The sequence below is a fragment of the Brassica rapa genome, chromosome A01 (genome assembly GCF_000309985.2).
Source record: "Brassica rapa cultivar Chiifu-401-42 chromosome A01, CAAS_Brap_v3.01, whole genome shotgun sequence".
NCBI classification, from domain to species: domain Eukaryota; kingdom Viridiplantae; phylum Streptophyta; class Magnoliopsida; order Brassicales; family Brassicaceae; genus Brassica; species Brassica rapa.
This window is the reverse complement of record NC_024795.2, coordinates 4662562-4685583: the sequence shown is the minus strand read 5'-3', so window position 1 is coordinate 4685583 and position 23022 is coordinate 4662562. Positions and strand designations below refer to the sequence as shown.

The following is a 23022-nucleotide window of genomic DNA, read 5'->3' as shown; positions in this document are numbered from 1 at the left end:
GAGTGACAGCAAATTAACAAACAGTTTGAATAACAATGAATTCAAAACTAATTTGTTTTAATAACTATTTAACTAATAATTTTTTACTAAATCAATTTAATTAATTTAAAATTAAAATAAATACATTTATATAAAATATTTATAATTCATAAAATAAAATAAAATTAAAATATAATATAATTCATAATATATTTATAATTATTGATTTATCCTGAATTCTTTTCTTGCAGCAAAAATTTGTTTTCGTATGTTAGAAACCCATTTGAAATCAGAATATCCTCTCCCTTAATTAAACAAAGAATAACTTGCCTTTTTCATTTTACCAATATTATGAAAAGCATAATTCTAAGAGTGTCTTGTTCATTTAAAAGAAGAATAACTTGTTATAGTGATGTTATATCATATTGTGTATATATACATGGAAAGTTCCCATCATTATGTGAAACCAAAACAAAAAAACATTATAAAAACATTATAAGAAGCTTATATTTATCTTTTCAATTGAAATACTCAAAAAATATTATTCACTATACTCAACACGCGGTCACAAATGTGATGGCTGCAATCTTGGTGAAGACTGCTACAGTGATGGCTATCGTTGCATTCGTTCTGGACTATTCTTTCACACGGAGTGCGCTACATCTAATCAAGATGTTTGCAACGCCTATCATCCACAACATATGTTAAAAATCAAGGTAGTTTCAAACTTCGAAGATGTCCATGGTGAATGCAAGATTTGTAAAGGTAAGTTGCCAAAAATGTATTATTATTGTTCAATATGTGATTTTGCAATCGATTTGATATGTGCAAGAAAAGAAGTTGTCAAAAATATTGATGTTCCAAATACACACAAGCATCGTTTATCCCTTGTTCCAAAGATGATTATGTTTTCATGTCATATATGTCAACTAGTTGATGATCGGTTCCCTTATGCATGCGATATATGTGGTTTGAATTTCCATAAAGATTGTGCTGAATCTACACCAGAACTCAGCTACTCATGTCATCCTAAACATCCTCTCAAGCGTCTCACTCGTGTTCCAAGTTACACCAATGGAAAATGTTGCTTGTGCAAAAGCAAGCTTCATATTCTGTTTTATCATTGTTCTATTTGCAATTTCAGCGTGGATGTCGAATGTGCAAAGAATCCACCTCCTTTAGCTCTTGACCACCCCAAAGCGCATGAACATCAACTCACTCTTTTGCCGCAACGAATTTTTGTTTGTAATGCTTGTGGAATGGATGATGATCCAAATCCTTATATATGTCTTCAGTGCAATTTCATGGTCCATAGGAATTGTATAGACATACCACATATTATAAAAATTAGTCGTCATGTTCATCGTATATCCTATAATGATTGCCTCGAGGCCGGTGATTGGAAATGTGAAGTCTGTATGAAAGAGATAAATTGGACATGTGGAGCTTATTCTTGCTCAAAATGTCCTGATTTTGCAATTCATGTGAGATGTGCCACAAGGTTTGGGATCTGGGATGGTATTGAACTTGAAAGCATATTAGAAGATACCACAAACTCTAAAGCATATGAAGTGATCGAAGAAGGAGTAATAAAGCATTTCATTCATAAGAATCATACATTAAAGCTCAAAAAAGGGAGTGATGCTAACGGTAAAAGTAGGCGTTGTACAATATGCGCATATCCCATATTTTCTACTCTATTCTATGATTGCACGGTATGTGATTACTTCATCATTCATCAGAAATGTGCTGATCTTCCAAAAAAGAAAATAGATTCCTTCTACAAGATGTCTATGACTTTAGTCTCAAATTCTTGCGAGTTAAATTTATGTGATGCTTGTCAAAATTATTTTGAAGGTTTCATGTACATAAGTGATAATGGTATTATCAACCTTGATGTGCGATGTGGTTCTATATCTGAGCCCTTTGTCCATGAAGGTCATCCTCATCATTCGTTATACATCAATTACTCAACAAAAGACAAATTATGCAATGCTTGTGGAGATAAGGCATGTATGGTTTTCAGTTGTGAGGAATGCAAATTTGTTTTAGACGTCAAATGTTCTATTTTGCCAAAATTGGTAGAACACAAAAACGATAAAGATCATTTTCTGACTCTATGTTACGGGGTAAAAACGAGTGAGCAGTACTGGTGCGAGGTATGCGAGGAAGATCTAAACCCAGAAAAATGGTTTTATTCATGTGATCAATGTGGCGTCACTCTTCATATCAAATGTACGTTTGGAGATTTCATATGGATTAATCCCGGAGGTGAGGCTGAGTCCATATATATGGTTATTCCCAATAATTATACAAGTCGGCCAGTTTGTAACGGGTGTGATTCTCGTTGTCAATACCCACTTATCCTGAAGTATAAGAAATATATATTATGTTCTTTACAGTGTTTTAAAAATGTAGTATCCCGTTAGTGATTTATCAAAGTGGATTTATGAATAAAATTATCTTTTGTCTACCTCAAAAGATTAATAGTTGTAAAATTTAAACGTTTATAAGATGTTCATTTACGTAAGTTAAATCAAACTTGAGTGTGCACTTCTTATGTTGGATATAGTTAATTTGCAAACTTTGGTTTCTTAGGACATTACAAACAAAAAATAAGAAGAAGAAAATCAATCAATCAATCTGCTAGAGAGGATTATATTGAATGTGATTCTTCCAAAGAAAGAAATATACATGACCAATAAATTATCAAAAGAGAAACACAAGAGTTGTAGGGATTTTTGTTCTTCTCCTCTAAAGATACTATAAGGAGGGAAGTTTGAAGGCTAATCTTTACGCTTGATCCATGCCACTCAAGATCATCTACTGCCTCTTTCTTTCAACACTGCATGCCTGATAAACTTTACTGTAGCGTATGTAACCTTTACTGTAAAAGTTAGTGACACACTTCCTGCATGCTCAAAGTTGTAGTCCCATTCCCTGGTCTCTGGGATTCGCTTTGTTATCTCAAAGTAAATGCATTGACTTAGGGTATGAACAGATCTAATAAAAACACAAGCATCACAAGCTAATTTTTCTTTCTTTTCTTTGATGAGTATTAAATATCCTTAAAAGCATGCAACAAAGCCAAAAATAAAAACGTAGAGGCTGATTATGCATCTTAACCGCATATGTTTAGAGTAGTCAATGTCTTTAAAATCAAACCGATAACCAAATCAGAGATGTTTTTACTTATATATATATATATATATATGTTAATAGACTTTCATTGGGTTCAACCTGTTCGATTGTGATTAAATATAAAATAAAATTTAAAATTAAATAGTTGTTATTATCTTCTAAAATTTTATATGAACTTATTATTAAAAATCTCAATATAAATAGTCATGAAATACAAATCAAATAAAAATATAAAAAATAATATTTTAACACTAGTGATTTGTAATTGAAAATTGTAAAAATTCAAAAAATATATTAAGAATATTTAAAAATTATTTGTATCAATGTTCTTTTTTGGAAATTTTATCGTATTAGTTTAAAAGAAGAATGACTAATAAACAACTGAATATTTTAACACTGATTTATTATGTCATTACAAACTCTATGAGAAACATTACAAACGATACTTTTTGTGTCATGCTGAAGATCTTTTATAAATCTTTTTTGAAGAAATTACATGTTTACCACTTTCATGGTATCACTTTTCATTTTTACCATCACTAAAGAAACATTTTTAAAAATATCTTCTTCATTAAGTGGTAAAAGACTCTTATGACCTTGTTATTTATATATAATAAATTATTATTTAAATAAAAAAAATAATTAAAAAAAAAGAAAAGTAAAATGGTTTTTTATGTTTTCGAATTATACTTTTTCAAATTCGAACTTTTTTATAAAATTTTTTTTGAATTTTTTTTTTTGAATTTTTTTTTCGAATTTTTTTTTCAAATTTTTTTTGAAAAACGAAAATTATGTTTGAAACTATTTTTTAACATTTTTTATATATTTTTTAAGTATTTTTTTATATATTTATTAGAATCCTAAATTTCATATTCCAAAAACCCTACTCCACCCCTCAACTCTAAACTCTAAGTCTAGATTAGTTAACCCTAAGGGTATAATTATCTTTTACCCTTTATTAAAAGTGAGGGTAAAAATGGTTAGTGTAAACATGAAAAGTGGTAATATGAATGTGCTATTTGTGGCAATTTCCCATCTTTTTTCCAATATCTTTTCCAAAAATTGAAACATAGATCTTCTGGTGCAGAAGTATTATTGAATTTTTGGTCAAACCACTAGACCTAGGGCTTCCACATCAAACTGATTTATAGTAGAAGATTTATCAACAAGCCTGATTTGGTTCAATATTTTTTTGCAGTTTGACATGGGTTTTATACTTTATAACTGTTTTTTAAATATTAATTATAGAAAAAAGTTTCTTAGCTACACAGACTATTGGGTAATAAATCGGAAACCATACGAAGTATTAAAATGTACCAGTAGCTACACCAACTTATCAAAATTATGTAAATTTCACCTTTCGGGGTGTAATCAGATCTATTTAAAATTGTTGGGGTAAAATCAACATTAAGAAAACTTAATCCAACCCAAGGTCAAAATTGGATCCAATACATTTCAATACTTCGTATGGTTTCCGATATATTACCCAATAGCAGTGTTTTTAAAACCGGACCGGCTAGCGAACCAGAATTTTTTTGGGTCATAAATTATTGTGGTTCGACCGATCTGAATCGGGTTCAATCGGGTTTACTTAGATTAAACTAAATTTAATCATCTTTTATAAATAATATGCATATTTTTTTAAAAAAATATATCATATCAAATAAAATATTTAAATAGCCATAATGTATAGAAAAACTTAAAAATTAAAATTAAAATTTAAAATCAATATGAAAAGCACATTTAAACTTTTTTCACAGATCTTATCACTCTAAATCTTCATCACCTTTAAAAAAAATTATATACACATTAGGTAAAAGTTATATTTTGAAATACAAATTTCAGAAACATAAATGTTTCAATTATTTAAATTCTTCAAAACAAGTGATCATGAAATAAAAATTTAAACAAAGTGAAAAGTAGACAGAAACAACATCTTGAATCTTGTAATTTATGAGTTGTAGAGACGATAAAAGAAAAAGACGAGAAACAATACTTTATTAATCTTTGATAAATTTTATTTTTACTTAAAAAAGAAGAAAAATTAATTGTTTCATTAACAAAATTTTGGCTTATATACAAATCGAGATTTGGTCAGTTTATTGTTTCCAGGTTTCCAGGTTTTTTACATTCGATAGGAATTTTTAACTGGTTCGATTTTAGTTGGGTTTTATCATTAACCCAACCCAGATTATTTTCGGTTCATGGTTCGATCCGGTCTGACCACTGGTTCGGTCTGGGTTTAAAAACGCTGTCCAATAGTCTGCGTAGCCAGGAAACTTTTTTCCAGTTAATATTTACCTAATCTGGATATATTATCGGTTCACGGCTTATCCTGGTTCAACCGTCGGTCTGGTTAAAACACTGGTTTTAGTTAATTACTTAAATTAAATCGAGTAAACAATGTCTTATCTACAACCACCTCCAATTATTTCAATCATAGCTTAGGCCCAGTTCTTTATTAAAAAAACTGACCTTTTTTTCGACCCACACACAAGTAGTATATAAAAAACAAACATAAAAGCCCACCAGAAAACAACGACACGTGTCCCGTCGCGCTATCACAGGAGCTCAAAATAAAAAAGGGTAGTATCGTAAATCTCAAGTCATTTTCATCCTCTTTTCTCTTCCTCTCCCCCTCCCTCTCTCTCTCTCCGTACAAGATGATGGATGGTGTAACCGCCGGAGACTCAAAAAGCGGCGATGCTACGACGGCGCCGCCGCTCCGAAATCCGCATCCGGCGACGTTGCTTGGCGCGAACGCTTTACCTCCTCCTTTCCTCAGCAAGACGTACGACATGGTGGAAGATCCGGCGAGCGACGCGATCGTCTCGTGGAGCCCGGCGAACAACAGCTTCGTCGTGTGGGACCCGCCGGAGTTTTCTCGCTCCCTTCTCCCCAGATACTTCAAACACAACAATTTCTCCAGCTTCGTTCGTCAGTTGAATACCTATGTAAGTAGTTAACATATTCTTTGATTATATTTACAAAAGTTTCAGTCTTTCATGATTCGTATGATCTCAATTTTCAGAAAGTTTCAAACTTTATATGATTCAGGGTTTCAGGAAAGTGGATCCAGATCGGTGGGAGTTTGCGAACGAAGGTTTCTTAAGAGGTCAAAAGCATCTCTTGAAGACGATAAGCCGGAGAAAATCTACTCACGGACATGGTAGTAGTAGTGGTAGTAGTAATACACAATCTCATCAGGGTCACATGGCTTCGTTATCTTCATGCGTAGAGGTTGGGAAGTTTGGTCTCGAGGAAGAGGTTGAACAGCTTAAAAGAGACAAGAACGTGCTGATGCAGGAGCTAGTGAAGTTACGCCAGCAGCAACAATCAACGGACAGCAAGCTTCAGACGATGGTGAAGAGTCTTCAGACTATGGAGCAGAGGCAGCAGCAGATCATGTCTTTCCTCGCTAAAGCTGTTCAGAATCCAACTTTCCTCTCTCAGTTCATACAGAAGCAGACGGATAGTAATAATATGCATGTGACTGAGGCTAGTAAGAAGCGGAGACTCACTGAGGATGGTACCACTGCTGCTTCTGATGGACAGATAGTTAAGTATCAGCCTATTAGAAGTGATTCTATGATGTGGAACATGATGAACACTGATGAGAAGTTCCCGTTTTCGCCAAACCGGGACTCTGGAGTCACTTTTCAGGAGGTGTTACTGCCCACAACTTCAGGACAATCACAAGCATATGCACCCATACCCTCTGCTTCAACTTCCTTAATGCCAATGATTCCTCCCATGCCACAAGAGAGCATCAGTGACTCACCTACAGAAAACTACATGAATGCAGAGAAGGATGTTTCAGAGGCATTCATCTCTCCTAGCCCCTTCCTTGACGGTGGTTCAGTACCGAATCAGCTTGAGGGATTACCTCAAGACCTTGATATTGATGAACTGATGAGTAACTGTGATATCTTTGAAGAGTATCTGGCACAAAGCCCTGTTTTTGGAGATGAGACAACGCTAGAGAGTAGCGACGCAAATGGTGGGCATGTGGATAAGCTTATAGAGGAGTTGGGTCATCTCACTTCAGAGACAAAGCAACTGTGAAGGATTATGTTTTAGTGTCAAAAATTGTATAGGCTTTCTCTACTAACTTGATGCTTGGGACTAAGAGTTTTTATTTTATTTTATTAAGTCTCTTTTGTATAAAAAAGTTTTAAACTTTGTGCAGAAATCTTCATTTATATAATAGAAAGTGAACAGAACTTTGTGGATATATATATGATACTGATGGAAGCAATGCTACAGCAACTGAGATGATTTTTAATTGTGCATACTTTGTTCTGCTCGACCTTTGTCATTGGTTATATGATTCACTTAGCTTCATGGTCAGCTAATCGAAACTAAGAATTTCATCTTAAAGAAAAAAACACAAATAGAAGATTTCAGTTTTATGATTCACTCTGGTCTTCAACAGAAGAGACAACAAAGCAGTAACACTTTCTTACAAAACCCAACACCCACAAACCAAAACAAAGGGAACTACTCTATATACTCATAACAAGAGACAAAAGACCAACAGTCCAACAGACTAAATGGTAGAGCAAAGGAGAGAGCCATGAGGAGACAATTGGACAGAACATACACTCATCTATGCTTTCTCTAGAATGATGATGAAGAACTCTTTTCATGCTTTCAAGAGTTCTGGAAAATCAAACCGCGAGCACTATAATAACAATCAGGAGCACGATACCAAAAATCACCAAGAGCAAGCACGTCTGCAAGGGAAAAGAAATGGCAAGAAGAAGTTTATAGGTTTGCTCTTATCATCATCCTATATCCTCAAAAAAAAACACATTTATTGTCTGATCAAAAGCTTGGATAGTTTTTTTTACCAGAGAAGAATTCGATCTTTGTGTCTTTGAGGCTTTTGCGAGATGGGATTTTCCTAGTGCAGTTGCAGCGTGGGAGTTATCAATGTGAGTGCTGATATCATCTGCGTACAAAAAGAAACAGGTGTTAGATTTGAAAATATGAGGATACAAGTTAAAGTTTTAGTATGAATCAGTTGTACCAATCATGGTTCCTTGATCATGTACCAACACTGCCAAGTCTTTGAAGATTTCATGAACCTCGCCAATCTGCTGCTGGATTTCTTCTATCCCTTGCTCCCTTTCCTCAATAATAGCCTCATTAAACGCAATCTCATTGTCCAACAGTACAAGTTCTTGTCTGTAACAACAACAACAACAAACCAATCAAAAGATAAACCATCTCAGTACTTTGTCTGTATAAACTTTACCTTTTTGATCCCACAAGAAGCGCACGCTGCTCTTGATGCTTATCTCCCTTCACATCTATCTCACTCGGTGTATAGCTATATTTACCAAAGCCAATGAATCAAGATACAAGACCACAAAGCAAGCATAAGCCATTTTTGATTTATTTGCATTTACCTAGATGGAGGAGATGGTCTTGTGACAAGAGGAGCATAAACGGTTTCTCTTTCAGCAGCGAGACGCTGAGCCTTTTGAAACTCTTTCAATACAGATTGAAAATCTTTTGCAAGCTTAGCATCAACAATCTTCTTCTTTTGCTAAACACACCAGAAAAAAAAAAGTATAAAACAAACCAATCAAAATTCAGATACCAAACATAAGAATAAAAAGACACACTCACATTGACACCTCTCTGATGATCAGTTTCACTAGCTTCTTTAAGTTTAGCTGCTGTGTCTTTCACCAACTGTCCGATCTGTAGTCTTGTCTTGTGCCTTAAAACACACAACTGAATTTTAGAAACAATGCCAACTCAGACAAAAGGAGACAACTTTAGAGGAATCTTACAGCTTATCTCGTAGCTCGGGCGTGTCTTTGGGAGTACCGAGAGTGTTGACGAGTCGTTGGAAGCTGGAGACGCTCGTGTTGATCTGAAAAATACCGGAAGCTACGGCTTGCGTCGTGTCTTGTCTACCTCCTCCATTGATGTTCCGTGAAGAAGCTAATGATCTTCCTCTTCCCGCCTCTAAATCTTGGAAACTCATCTCTCTTGTCTCGGTAAACCCACCACGAAAGTCTCTTCCTTTTTCGACGGTGATGATCGATTCGGCGGCGTGATTCTCTCTCTCTCTCTCTCTCCGACAGTGAGATTGGGAAAAGCGTGAATCGCGGAGAGAGAGAGATTGAGAAAAGCGTGGAGTGTGTCACATTAGCTGTATGAATGTAAAAGTTTGTACCTTTTTGTGTAATCTCAGGTTTTAGTCCTTACTTTTTCTGTAATATTCTGAAAGTGACTTCATAGTTTAGAATTTAGCAAGTATATCCTCCTCCGGGTTTATTATGAAAGAGGGAGGGTATGAATGTTAGGGGCAAAAGTACGGGTGCGTGTATGATAAGAATCTTATCTTATAGTCTACTCATGAATACAAGATGCTCTTACGATGTGAAGGATACTCTGAGCTCGAGACACGTGGATAATAGGCACGGGTGGAAAGAGTGATTTCGTCACGTCGTTAGTTGATTTTGTCCATAGATCCCTACTAATTATTAATTCAACAATTAGAGGACTAAACTATAAATTAATAATTTAATAGTACAATTCGAAACTGTTGATTTTTTTTTTCTGTAACACATACGAAACTGTTGATATATTTATTAATTTTAAACAACAAAAGTATTGTGCTGTGTGCATTCACCACGTCTTCGAGCGAATCTGATTAATTTCAAACGTGATTTACCCATGGCACGTGAGAAATTGCCGGTGAAAATTGGATTCCGACAATATCACGTGCCAAAACCGAAGACTTCTCGTCCGTTTTCCTAAGTGGGGTCCTCTTATTTTTTTTTCTCCTCACATCAAATCCGCTTCCGAAGATTTTTCTTTTGTTTTCTCTTTGAATATTCGTTTTCGTTTCAAACTTGGTGAAACAAAAAAAAGTTCTGTTTCAGACCGCGTCGATCGATTTCCACCATGTCCGTAAGTCTCTCTAACCCTTCCCCTCTCTCTCTCTGTTCGAAACGAGTTGGTTTTCGTTTTCATTTCTACTATAAGATCGTTGATTTCTTCTGCTGTTGAGTTGATGATGTTTAAGGAATATGTTGCGTACAGATCTGTTTGTGATTGTTATCCTGTGCGAAAATGGTGTTTAATCTTTAAACTGCGATTCATGTCAAAGGATTAGCTTTTTAACGAAGATTTATAATTAGTCCTTGGTTATTTGAAAAGGGTATTATTGTTCAGTGTACTCGAAAAGTTTTAAACTTTGACCGTCTTCTAATCAATGTATTGGAGAAATAGTTGTCTAAGTCTCACGAGATTTGCATCTTTTCTTATTGCAGATGACGAGTGTAAAAGTGAGTAATGTATCTCTAGGAGCTACGGAGCGAGACCTCAAGGAGTTCTTTTCCTTTTCCGGCGACATTCTCTACCTTGAGATGCACAGCGAAACAGAAAGGTCTAAGCTGGCATATGTCACTTTCAAGGATCTACAAGGAGCTGAAACTGCTGTTCTTCTCTCGGTATTTCTTTTATCATTTCTCACCCTCTGTCACTACTTCCTGTTAAAGTATTTATGAGATTCTTTCAGGGAGCAACCATTGTTGATTCTTCAGTGATTGTCACTATGGCCCCTGATTACCAACTCTCCACTGAGGCTTTAGCTTCCTTGGTAATCTCTTTACTTCATCATCATCATCATCTCTTGAGATTCAAACTCTTACCTCTCTGATGTAGCGGAAGCCTTTTTAAATAAAATTAGAAATCCGTTGATTCTGAAAATATCCGGAAAACTAGAATAATACAAAAATCTTATTTAGTTTAAGATATTTATTCTAAATATCCTCTCTGCATCACTCTCTCTCCCTCTCCAGGAACCCAAGGAGGACAGCAGCAAATCTCCCCGTGCATCCGTGTTCCGAAAAGCCGAAGACGTTGTCAGCAGCATGCTCGCAAAGGGATTCATCCTCGGCAAAGACGCCATCGCCAAAGCCAAGAGCGTCGACGAGAAGCACCAGCTAACATCCACTGCGTCAGCCAGGGTCGCGTCTCTCGACAAGAAGATCGGTTTCACCGACAAGATCAACACGGGAACCGTCGTGGTGGGGGAGAAAGTCAGGGAAGTCGATCACAAGTACCAAGTCTCGGAGAAAACCAAATCAGCCATCGCCGCGGCTGAGCAGACGGTGAGCAACGCGGGCTCGGCTATCATGAAGAACAGGTACGTTCTCACGGGAGCCACGTGGGTCACCGGAGCTTTCAGCAAAGTGGCTAAAGCCGCGGAGGAAGTTGGGCAAATGGCGAAAGAGAAAGTTGGTTTGGCTGAGGAAGAAGACAAGAGGAAGGTGGTTGATGAGTTTGCTAGAGTTCACTTGTCTGAGTCACCATCGGCGGCAGCGTCATCAGAGGGAGAAGAATCGAAATTCTCTGAGTCTCCTGAAGCAAAGAAAGATTCTGAACATCAGGAGCCCCCGCAGGTGCAGCAAGCTCCTCCTCCACCTGTGGCGCTGGCTCAACCTTAAGCTATGCAGGCAAGTAAAGGACCTTTCTGATTCGTGTTGTATACTGTAATACTTGGAGCTAAATCCCTCCTGGAGATGGAACTTGTTATTTAGGACCAAGACATGTGTTCTTGCAACATTGGATTCATGGTTTGGTTTGGTACTTAGACCTGAAAAAAAAAACAATTTTGTAGTCCTTGTTTTTTTTTAAAGTTTTCCTTACTGCAAAATAAAAAGAACCGGTGAAGAAACAAGGGTTGAGACTAGTTAAACCGAAATAAAATTAAAATTGAAGTCAACTAATATAACAATCGATCTGTTTTTTTTTAACCGACATCTTCAGTGTTCTGCCATAATACGAGAAACACAAACTTAATACCTCAAGTAAAAAGGTCTAAAGCAAATGAAATTTGTTACAGCGCTATACATGCCACTCAAGAAACTGTGAGCTCTACCAGTAATCGCCACAAGAATTAATTATTTGGCTACCGAATTAATTAAATCAAATTTACAATGAATTATTTATTTATTCTTAAGAAATAATCTCAAAATAATATATTGTACATTGATACTCTTTCCAAAGGATATGATTTAAACATTAAAGCTTCTTCAAATTAAGATTGATGTAATATTTTATTTTTTTAAATAGCTAAGAATAAATGTAAATTTTGGCCTCTCACAGAAGAAAGGTTGAGCTACTAAATACTGTATATTGTTGTCAAGTGAAAAAAAAAAATTAATGGTAAAAAAAAATACTTGTATTTTCACAATTATAAATACTCTCCAAACATATCATTTTAATTTTACAACAAGAAAATAACCTAAACACAACAAAAATGGAGAAACCAACTTTGATAGTCATAGCTATATTCTACTTGTTTCAACATGTGAGTTAAACAAAACTAATATTTTCTACTTCTCAGTTATCTTCATCTTCCTCATCATCCACAAATGTATATATATCGATAATATACATAATTGTGTACAGGTACACCGAGTATGGCACGAGATGAAAAACTTGCAAGACGAACGCTGATTGCAATGGAATCCGGTGTCCAAAGGCAATAATACGAACAGGATACGTCCAGTGTATAAGGAATGTTTGTCAATGCCCCTCTAAAAGACGAGCGGTGTTATCGGATGATACCAACTCCAACTGTGGTGTGGCTGCTTGCATTGAGTTTTGCAAGGCAAAAGGCGAAGTAGCTTATGCTTGTCTTTTTAACCATTGTTACTGTCGCAAACCTCCCATGTAGATTTTACAAATAATTTCCATTCTATATTATTATAAATAAACTATCAAGTTCCTTTTTGATCCAAAAAAAAAAACTATCAAGTTCCTTATGTCGAAACTCTTTTGTTAACTGGTGATTGGGCATCAGACTCTGAATTTTGCTATCCCTAAACTTGCTTTTTAAACTATGAAATTATCTTGATTGTCTTAGTGAGCACCCCGTCATGTGCTCCAGCCTCCAGCCGGCAATGGGGGCTTAATTTTACACTTGTCAACCGTATCTCGATACATAAAAAAGAAAAAAAAAAAGAGTGCCAAGTCGACCACAACCACGTCATCAAAAGAAAAGTCAAAATGAAAGTATATATAGTTGACACTTGCTCTCGTGTGTATCTTCTTTTTCTTTGTATTTTCTGGAAAATTACTCATTGTTCCTCATTTCTGTTTGGATTGTCCATTTTCGAGTTGAACTTTAGTTATGTGAGTTGTGGATTCTTGTTTTATAAACAATCAAGAATCAATTCCGTATTATCCAGCTATCTTCGTCTAAATTGTAACATATCTCCTCCGCTCCTCTCCCGCTGGATATTCTATCAAGCTTTAAATACAAGAGAAGATTTAGATAAAGAGAAGCTAAAACTGAGTGACTAAAAATCTGGTATAGCATATTGGTATATTAGAGAGAAAGCTTCTATATATGTTTATTATATCACAAGTTCGATCCCGTTCTTTTTTTCAAATTATTTTGTAGACGATGTTGAGCACACGACTTGAATTTTTTTGTGTTTACGTAATAGTTTTGCGAGTTTGGCTAGTAGTACGATTCTGGTTTACCTTAGGTTCCAAAACTGAACTTTTATCTGCCAAAACCTAGGTTGGACGAAATTACAACTCACAAAACGTATCCAAGTCAAATTGAATTCATTTTAGTAATAACACGAATAGAATGAAAAGGTTTTGTATATTGCGTTTTTTTTGTCAAGTTTGTATATTGCGTTTATTCTCTCAATTGCCAAACTAAATATGGACGATTAGTATCGGTTAAATCAAATGGTGTCTAGATTTAACTGAAAATATAGTTCGTCGGTTGGTTTTAGGAATTATGAAGAAAAAAGTTATGTTTAACAATACTAGCAAATATTTGTTTTTGTTTAGTTATAACAGTTTTAGAATTTCAAAATTGTGCTGTATAAACAAAACAGTATAAAATATATATCTCGGCACCACTACATTTAGTAAATTTACCAAAATATATAGAAAATAGTTACAGTAACAAAAAGTTGATAAAATTAAAAATCACCAAACCAATAACAGATGAATTCACTAAAAATATAACAATTCATAATAATACAATTTTAAAATTGTAGAAATAGGTTACGAATTTTTACCCCTATAAAAGTCAAATAATTGTTCTTGTATTAAATGACACGTATAAAACCAGCTATGTTGGGGTTTTTACCTTTTTCTTTCATGCAGCGTTAGCTCATATTTCGAGTTAAAGTTTGAAAGCAACTCATTTGTCTTGATTATCAAACTGCCCGAAGTTTAGATGTGCTTAAAAATCTCATAAAAAAGATTCATGGGGCCAGTTATTCTAACAAGCTCCAAATCTTTCTTCATCTACTCCTTTATAATAAAAGATCCACTGTGCTTCCTACCTTTTCGTTCCAATCAATCTGTTTCCTGTTTGTACTTCTTCTTTTCACATATTGGTGGAGTTTCTTTTTGTGTCCAAGTGCTGCGGGGTAGTTTATGATAGATGTATAAGGATATTAACGTGAGATTAGGACAGTATGTTGGATTGATAGATTAAAACTCATATAAGTATTTGTTAGTCTTATCTCTATCTTTGCGGCTTTGCGTATTTTACTACTGATTATATGTTCGTTACAATTATGTTTCCTGTATTTGATCACAGTTTTTCTTTAACAATAACTACCATCGAGAGATAGACTTCAACCGCAACAAAATTAAATTGATTGTTATATACATAAGAAACACTGATACGTAAATGCATTATAAGAAACTAGCATATACAAGTACAACTAATTTTGGCCTTCAATGTCTTACAAGTTTACACGTGAAGTAGACAGCATGTTCTTTCACTTTAGTCCCCATGCGGAGTAAAATGGAGTAAATCCGTAGTAGATCATAAGTCAGAAGTATTCATAAAAATAAAAATAATTAATCGCTGATTCCTGGAAACAACCAATAAATTTGATTTTAAATTCTTTTTTTAATTGTTTTAGTTTTCTCTGCGAAGACACGAATAAGTAGTAATACTTAAATCGATAATTCTTCTAACTTTGTCTTATGCATCGTCGGTCGGTAGCAACTCCAATAAAGTAACGATATGCATTTTAAACTCTTTAATCTTTTTATTTTTTTTTAGATTTTAATTAAAATTCCTTTCTCTTTATCTATATCGTTCCTCGTGCCGCACTAACCTGGACGATCGACTTCAATTATTTTTGGATTACATATATGCATATCTTGTCTTATACGATTTTCTGAGTAAGTTTTATTAAATATGTGGGTGAAAAATTAAACGAATCAATGGATCGTCCCCAACATTATCTGTCGATGTATGGGCTAAGGGGACATGTATTATCAGAGGGTATTTCGGGAATCAAATCTTGGACTGTCCATCGTTGGCATAGGGCCAAAATTTAAATTGATGTCGTATGGTGTTTTTGATAAAATGGAGTTAATGCGTAGTAGAGCTGAATAAGAAACTTGAATGTTAACTTGTTGTAGAAATTATCTAATAAACAATATACCTATTTGTAAAAAGAAAATACACCTCGCTTTTACACTCAAATATATATATATATATATATATATGTAGTTTATTCCAAAAACAAAAACTAGATAGTAGATACTATTGTATCTGTTATTTTTGGTAACTTGGACTTTTAACTCCTTTTCGAACCCTAAATTCTTATATTAAAATGAAAGGTTTTAAAAGTTTAGACGAGTACAACCAAAGATACATGAGTTGTAGAATCACAAACGTATGAATCAAGGATCACAAATTCAATAAGAATACTCTCTTATTAAGGCTTAAGAAACTCCTCAAAACTTAAGCTCTCTCAATCACACAACTCATATGTTATGTCACACTTTAACATCTCCATATATATATAAATATAAAGTCCTAACAACACAAGACATAGGATAACTAGATAACTCCTAATTATCAAGGACTTTCCTATTTATATATTTAGCTTGATCTCCAAGCTAACTCAAGCTTATCCCAACATTCTCCCCTTTAAGCTTGAATTCATTTTCTCCAACATTTTGAACTCCAATCAAACTTCTCATCTCTTTAAACTTTAGCCTTCCAAGTGACTTTGTCAATATGTCGGCCTTTTGCTCAGTTCCCGGGATGTGCTCAACTTCAATCTGCTCACTCTCTACACATTCTCTTATGAAGTGGAAACGCCTATGAATGTGCTTACTTCGTCCGTGGAAGACAGGGTTTTTGGTCAAGGCGATGGCTGATTTGTTATCAACCCGAATGGCGACCTTGACAATATCTCGTCCAACAACCTCGCTAAGTAACTCCTGAAGCCACACGGCTTGCTTGGCTGCCTCAGTTGCTGCCATGAACTCAGCTTCGCATGATGAGAGCGCAACAATCTCTTGTTTCTGTGAGCACCAAGTGATAGGGCTTTCATCAAGATAGAACACATGACCATGCGTGCTCCTTCCATCATCTATATCTACATTATGTGAGCTATCACTATAGCCTCTTATCTCTTGCTTCCTTGATCTTGAGTAGCGAAGACCTAGTGAAGTTGTTCCTCGTAGATATCTAAGAATTTGCTTCAATGCTGCTCCATGAGACTCCTTCGGTTCCTGCATGTAACGACTTAGCACGCCAACACTATATGAGAGATCAGGTCGAGTATGGAGCAGGTAGCGAAGACAGCCTATGCTTCTTCTATAATCACGCTCGTTGATGCTCCTTTCTTGTGCTGATCTTGAAAGTTTCACGTTGACATCCATATGAACATGAGTTAAGTTACATTCATTCATTCCAGCTTCCTCCAGGATTTTAATCGCATATCTATCTTGCCGCAACACGATACCTTCCTCTGTTTGTAGTACTTCAGTACCCAAGTAATAGGTTAGCTTCCCTAGATCACTTATCTCAAACTTTCTTGACATTTCTTTCTTGAACTCTAGGATTGCTTAAACCGAGGAACCTGTAACAAGAAGGTCGTCCACATAGACCACGATAATGAGAATGCCTTTCCTTTCGTCTTTTCGATCCAGTGAAGGTTCCTTAGGACACCTAGTAAAGCCAAGTTCCCGGAGTATCCCATTCAGCTTCACATTCCAAGCCCTAGGTGCTTGTCTCAACCCGTACAACGCCTTCTTCAGTTTGTACACTTTATTTTCTTTTCCTTCGACTATGAAACCTTCAGGTTGGGTAACGTACACGTCCTCCTTTAGCTCGCCATGAAGGAAAGCTGTCTTGGCGTCAAGATGGTGGATCTCCCATCCATTTGATGCTGCTATAGCAATAACCAACCGGATGGTTTCAATACGAGCGACCGGCGCAAAGACTTCGTCATAATCAACTCCGTGTCTTTGAACATAGCCTTTTGCGACCAATCGTGCTTTGAATTTACTAATGCTTCCATCCGCATTCCTTTTTACTTTAAAGATCCACTTCAGGCCGATAGGCTTTACTCCCAATGGAAGATCAACGAGACTCCAAGTTTTATTCTTTTCTATTGAAAAGATTTCATCCTTGCACGCATCAACCCAAACCTTAAGTTCCTTAGCTTCATTGTAGTCCCAAGGTTCTTCGTTTAGAACCATCAATAGTCTCTCTCCTTCAGCTTCTGCAAGAAGAACGTAATCGTCAAGGTATGCCGGTTTTGAGCTTATCCTCGATGATCTCCTTAGTTGTGTATGTTCTCCATCGTCTTCTTCATCGTTGTTGTCTCCATCATCCTCTGCTTCATACTCTGTTTCGTTTTCAGGTTCATCGATAGTAGCTCCAGGTTTTGTTTTGTCATTGTCGTCAAAACCTCGAACGTCAATAGAGAACGAGTTAGGTTCTCTTATCTGGTCACTCACGTTCCATATCCAAGCTTTACTTTCATCAAATACAACATCTCGGCTCACCACAATCCTTTTACTCACGGGATCAATTAAGCGGTAAGCTTTAGATCCGGGTTCTGTACCCAAGTGTACAAGAAATCTGGATCGATCGTCGAGCTTCTTCCTCCCTGCAACCTCTGTTCTAGCGTAACATACACAGCCAAATACCTTCAGATGCTTCAAGTTTGGTTTCTTCTTTCGTAGAGCTTCATATGGAGTTTCACCGGTTAGTGATCTTGTGGCAATACGGTTTATCAAATAAGTGGCGTGTCTTGTTGCTTCCCCCCATAGCCAACTTGGAACATTCATATGTTTAAGTATGCTTCTCGTCATCTCGAGCAAGGTTCGATTACGTCGCTCAACAACTCCGTTTTGTTGAGGAGAGTATGGAGCTGTTAGGTGTCTCGAGATTCCATTCTTATCGCAGTATAGATTGAATTCGTGAGACACGAATTCTCCACCTCTATCTGTCCTGAACGTTTTTATTACAGCTCTGGTTTCAAGTTCTGCTATCTTCTTGAAGTGTTTAAACTTTTCGAAAGCTTCACTCTTCTCCTTTAACAAGATTATCCACATATATCGAGAGTAGTCGTCTATTAGGACAAAAACATAACGTTTCTGTCCAGGTGTGATGGGTGTAATCGGTCCGCATAGGTCTCCATGAACTAATTCCAGCGGTTGAGTGGCTCGGAACAGAGTTGTTTTTGGGAAGGGTACACGAGCTTGCTTGCCAAGCAAGCAGCCTACACAGGTTTCTTTCTTTACCTCGATATGAGGAATTCCTTCGACCAGTTCTTTATTGATCATCAGTTTCATTGTATCCATGTTAACATGGCCAAGACGAGCATGCCACTTAGAAGACTCCGAGCTTGTGGAGACTTGAAGAAGTTGAACTGTATCAGCTTGTAGAGCAACCTTATACAGACGATTCCTTGAGCGTGTTGTTTTGACCATTAGGTAACCCTGTCTGTCAAAGAGAAGGAGTTCGTTGTCTTTCATTCTTACCTCGCATCCAGCTTCCGTTGCTTGTCCTAAACTGACAATGTTGCTCCTTAAACCCGGTGTGTAGTAGACATCTTTTAAAATCTTCTTCTCGCCTCCATCAAATATAAAACGAACAGATCCTTTTCCTTTTATGTCGATGCGTGAATCATCACCAAAGCGAACTTTTCCTGTTACATTCTCATCAAGAGTCACGAAGAACATACGATCTCCACTCATATGATTACTCGCTCCGTTATCAAGATACCATACGTTCTTTGTGTCTTGTTCGCTCTCGAAAATCATTGGATTTACCTTCTGTTCGTTAAGATAAACCACTTCATGCATCATCAACTCGTCAGCTTCGTGAGTTTCTTCATCTTTCTTCTCTGTGGTCTCTTGAAGTTTCAGTAATCTGTCGGGACAGTCTTGTGCATAATGTCCAGTCTTATCGCATCTAAAACAAGTTATATGCGATGTGTCTCTGTTTTGACCTTGTCTGTACGCTTCTCTCTGCGTATGGAAGTTGCCGTAGCGTCTGCGGCCTCTTCCTCTCCATCCGTTTCGTCCTCCGCGACCTCTTCCTCTGGTTCCGCCATAATTCTCTTGGTGAGATTCTGTCGTGGAGTTAACATACATTAGTTTTTCTTGATCGTCAGTTTGTTCTTCCTCATCTTCACATATCCTCTCTTCGTAAGCTTTCAATCTCCCGACGATATCTTCGAAGCTAGTAGTATTCAGATCAAGAACCTGCTCAAGAGATGCTACAATGTGAATATATTTTTTTCTTGGTAAGCTCTTCAAGAACTTCTTTACAAGCTTTGGTTCTTCTAATATTTCTCCCAACGATGCAGACTTTGAAGAGATTTCGGATAGTTTTCCAACAAAAGTATCAATCGTGTCAGTGTCCTTCATCTTTAGTCTATCAAACTCCGCCATTAATGTTTGCAGTCTTGCTTCTCTCACACGTTCAGCTCCAACATGCCTCGCTTTAATGGCTTCCCATACTGCTTTTCCTGTATCAAGGTCACCAACTTGTAATGTCAAGGCTTCGGGGATTGATTGGAACAGCAAGGCTATTGCCAAGTTGTTCTTCTCTTCGTGTTTGGTTCCTGGGTCAATGACTTCCCATACTTTGTTAACCTTGAGGGCAATCTTCATCCGCATAGCCCATACAGTGTAGTTTGATGAATTTAACATGGGAAACTTTATGGTGGATGGTCCGGTTCCTTTAGAGATTGCTTCGTCTTCATCTTTTACGTCACTCATGTTTGCAGAAATAAATCAGTCACACACGTTTATGTATCTCGCCTAGAATGCTCTGATACCAAGTGTAGAATCACAAACGTATGAATCAAGGATCACAAATTCAATAAGAATACTCTCTTATTAAGGCTTAAGAAACTCCTCAAAACTTAAGCTCTCTCAATCACACAACTCATATGTTATCTCACACTTTGACATCTCCATATATATATAAATATAAAGTCCTAACAACACAAGACATAGGATAACTAGATAACTCCTAATTATCAAGGACTTTCCTATTTATATATTTAGCTTGATCTCCAAGCTAACTCAAGCTTATCCCAACATGAGTACAACTAGAGATACATAACGACAAAGCGATAAAAGAAAAACATTATGATATGAAGAATGGTAAAAATGGCAAAAATGGCAAAAGAAAGAAAAGACCTTATTAGCTTATATCTTTGGTTTAGTCCCCTTTAGCTAAACCATTGGTTTAGTTGTGGTTTAGTCTCCTTTAGCTAATACCGCTTATGTATAAATACACTATCAGTGTATACTTTCTTGGTTAATGAGAAAGTTTATTTTCATCAGCTTCATTCTTCAATATGGTATCAGAGCGTAACTGAATTAGAATTACACCTAAAAGCTAACTCATGAGTGGGGGTTTACCCATACACATATATATTGCCCAAGAATCACTTATCTAAGCGATGTGGGACTCTAATAGCCCCTCTCGAGATGTGGGTGGGAAACGGTCCATCGGAAACAGCCCAAGCCCAACATCTCGGACATACCACAGCAAGATGTGTCATTTTTATAGGCTATATAGGTAGACAACTATTTATATGGGAAATCATCTGCTGGGCTTAACCATGGGCTCTGATACCATATTAGTGATGGGCCTAACTCACACCTAAAAGCTAGCTCATGAGTGGAGGTTTACCCATACACATATATATTGCCCAAAAATCACTTATCTAAGCGATGTGGGACTCTAATAGACCTGGTGAACTCCACTTGAAATTTTAGAGCAGATGTTCGGAAGAACACACTAAAAATGAACTTAAAACCAACGGCAATACTGACAGATCTACCGAGACACGACGACGGTAAGCAATGGTGAGTGGTCATCATGAGGAAGACCAGCGAGACAAAACGCAAGCTTTTGTGAGGCATAATGTCAAGCGAAATTAGAAAAGAAGAGATAATAATGGGGAGTCAAGCCGGAGATCCAAAATCCAGAGAGGAGCAGACAACAACAACAGTTTACCATGCTAACTCGACTGGAAGAGTAGAGATACAAATCGGATATTTCAAAAAGAGTAGAATGTGAGCGAAAATAGAGATAACAATTGGAGAAGAACTTGATTAACAAAGATTATAGGCAATGTTGGCAAGCTACGCCGTCGCCGATATCGAGAAACAAGAGTTATAGTCTGCCTTGATAACTGCATCTCGGAGAGGAAACTGAATATTACTTAGTTGATAGTTGTACTTTTGAACTCCAGCTTGCGAAAAATTTCATTGTTGTGAACAAATGCAAATTAAGTTTGAAAAAAAAAACTAAAATAATTGAGGCAAATACTCGTTTAGGATTTATATATTGATTATGTGAATAAATAAAATTACAATTCCTTAAACCCGTGTTTATAGCAGTCTCAAAACTTAATTTATTTTCATGTTTAGAAAAATATCTTAATATCGAAAAAGTGAAAAAAATTCTAAACTTAAAAAGCATAGTGTAGTGCAGGGGCTTTTGGCCCCTACACCTCTTAGATGTCAACTTTTAATAATGAATTTATCTTTCATGAACAATACGTCCGGCGCAACAAATACTAACCTTTTTACTTGCACACAAAAATGAAAGATATTTCAGAATTAACATGTATGTTAAAGATCCTCTTTCCCCTAGAAACATGATAACAATATAAATACACGATTTAATAAATACTAGATTTTAACCCACACGTCTGTGCAGATATTTTTCATTTTATAAATATATTTGATATTATTAAAAAAATTTAAATATATAATTTCAATTTTAGTGTTATTTATTGTGTAACTCTATAATATTTTTTTTTTATATTTCACATTCAGCATTATTAATATGTAGTGATTTTTTTAATACATTTTACTTTGTTATTAATATTTATTACTTACTAATATATTTTTGAAATAGGTACAATAAAATAACAACCTGAAATAATCAAATAGAGATTCTCTTTCAAAAATGTTTTTCCTTCATTTATACATTTTATATATAATACATTTTAAAATTTGATTTATTTAAAATATAGAATGAAATATGTTTGAGATAATCATTTATATGTTGTATTTAAAAAAATACTTTAACATATATAATTTTAGTAATTTACGGGATTTATAAGTACAACACTATTTTGTTTAGATAATATAGCCTTAATATTTTAGTAAATTTTATACATAGTAGCATCTATCATATTATTTTAGTAAATTTTATTGATACATGATATTTTTGAATGTTATGATATTAAGTTTTCCTGTTCTTAATTAATATTTCAAAATATTAGATTGCTTTAATTTTTACAACATATATAGTTTGTTTTTTCGTGGTGCATTTCAAAAAGCTATTATTTACTAGATATGATTACATCTTTTGTAATTTGAAATATCATCATTTTGAGTTTGAATATTTATTTTCAAAATTTTATATTTTCTCAAAAAACTTAGAAAATTATACAACTTTTTTGAGTTTGGAAGATTACATGAATTTTGAATTTTTTTTGTTACTACATTTATGTATTGTTTTATTAAAATATTTAAATTTTGTTAATATTTTCTAAATTTATTGATTCTTATAAAACTTGAAAATATTTATTTTCTATA

The 23022-nt window shown here is 35.4% G+C and overlaps 5 protein-coding genes and 1 non-coding gene across 7 annotated transcripts in view; 4 read left to right on the top strand and 2 right to left on the bottom strand.

Moving 5' to 3' along the window:
- Positions 1-23022, top strand: part of LOC103856262 (peroxisomal (S)-2-hydroxy-acid oxidase GLO5) — a 382149-nt gene that overhangs the window by 335454 nt on the left and 23673 nt on the right. The window lies entirely within an intron of this gene.
- On the top strand, positions 13-2053 carry LOC103855754. The gene is made up of 2 exons (XM_033273264.1): positions 13-1694; positions 1837-2053. The coding sequence occupies exons 1-2, from the start codon at positions 681-683 to the stop codon at positions 1849-1851; spliced, it is 1029 nt and encodes a 342-aa protein (XP_033129155.1). The 5' UTR covers positions 13-680; the 3' UTR covers positions 1852-2053.
- Positions 4085-7405, top strand: LOC103855665 (heat stress transcription factor A-1a). The gene is made up of 2 exons (XM_009132687.3): positions 4085-6074; positions 6178-7405. The coding sequence occupies exons 1-2, from the start codon at positions 5784-5786 to the stop codon at positions 7183-7185; spliced, it is 1299 nt and encodes a 432-aa protein (XP_009130935.1). The 5' UTR covers positions 4085-5783; the 3' UTR covers positions 7186-7405.
- LOC103855658 (syntaxin-23) lies at positions 7505-9304 on the bottom strand. The gene is made up of 7 exons (XM_009132674.3): positions 8925-9304; positions 8758-8851; positions 8535-8674; positions 8381-8455; positions 8153-8310; positions 7974-8074; positions 7505-7856 (listed from the first exon to the last, which is right to left on the bottom strand). Exons 1-7 carry the CDS (start codon positions 9119-9121, stop codon positions 7791-7793), a joined length of 831 nt encoding a protein of 276 aa, XP_009130922.1. The 5' UTR covers positions 9122-9304; the 3' UTR covers positions 7505-7790.
- LOC103855649 (binding partner of ACD11 1) lies at positions 9763-11792 on the top strand. Of its 2 annotated transcripts, none has more exons than XM_009132663.3 (4): positions 9763-10053; positions 10416-10595; positions 10664-10744; positions 10947-11792. In XM_009132663.3, exons 1-4 carry the CDS (start codon positions 10048-10050, stop codon positions 11592-11594), a joined length of 915 nt encoding a protein of 304 aa, XP_009130911.1. In that variant the 5' UTR covers positions 9763-10047; the 3' UTR covers positions 11595-11792. The 2 variants fall into 2 exon arrangements, with proteins under 2 accessions (XP_009130911.1, XP_033129534.1); XM_033273643.1 differs by having other exon boundaries at positions 9922-10049.
- LOC117129155 lies at positions 12416-12513 on the bottom strand. Its single transcript, XR_004452778.1, has one exon. It is a non-coding gene; the product is annotated as a small nucleolar RNA R20 (small nucleolar RNA).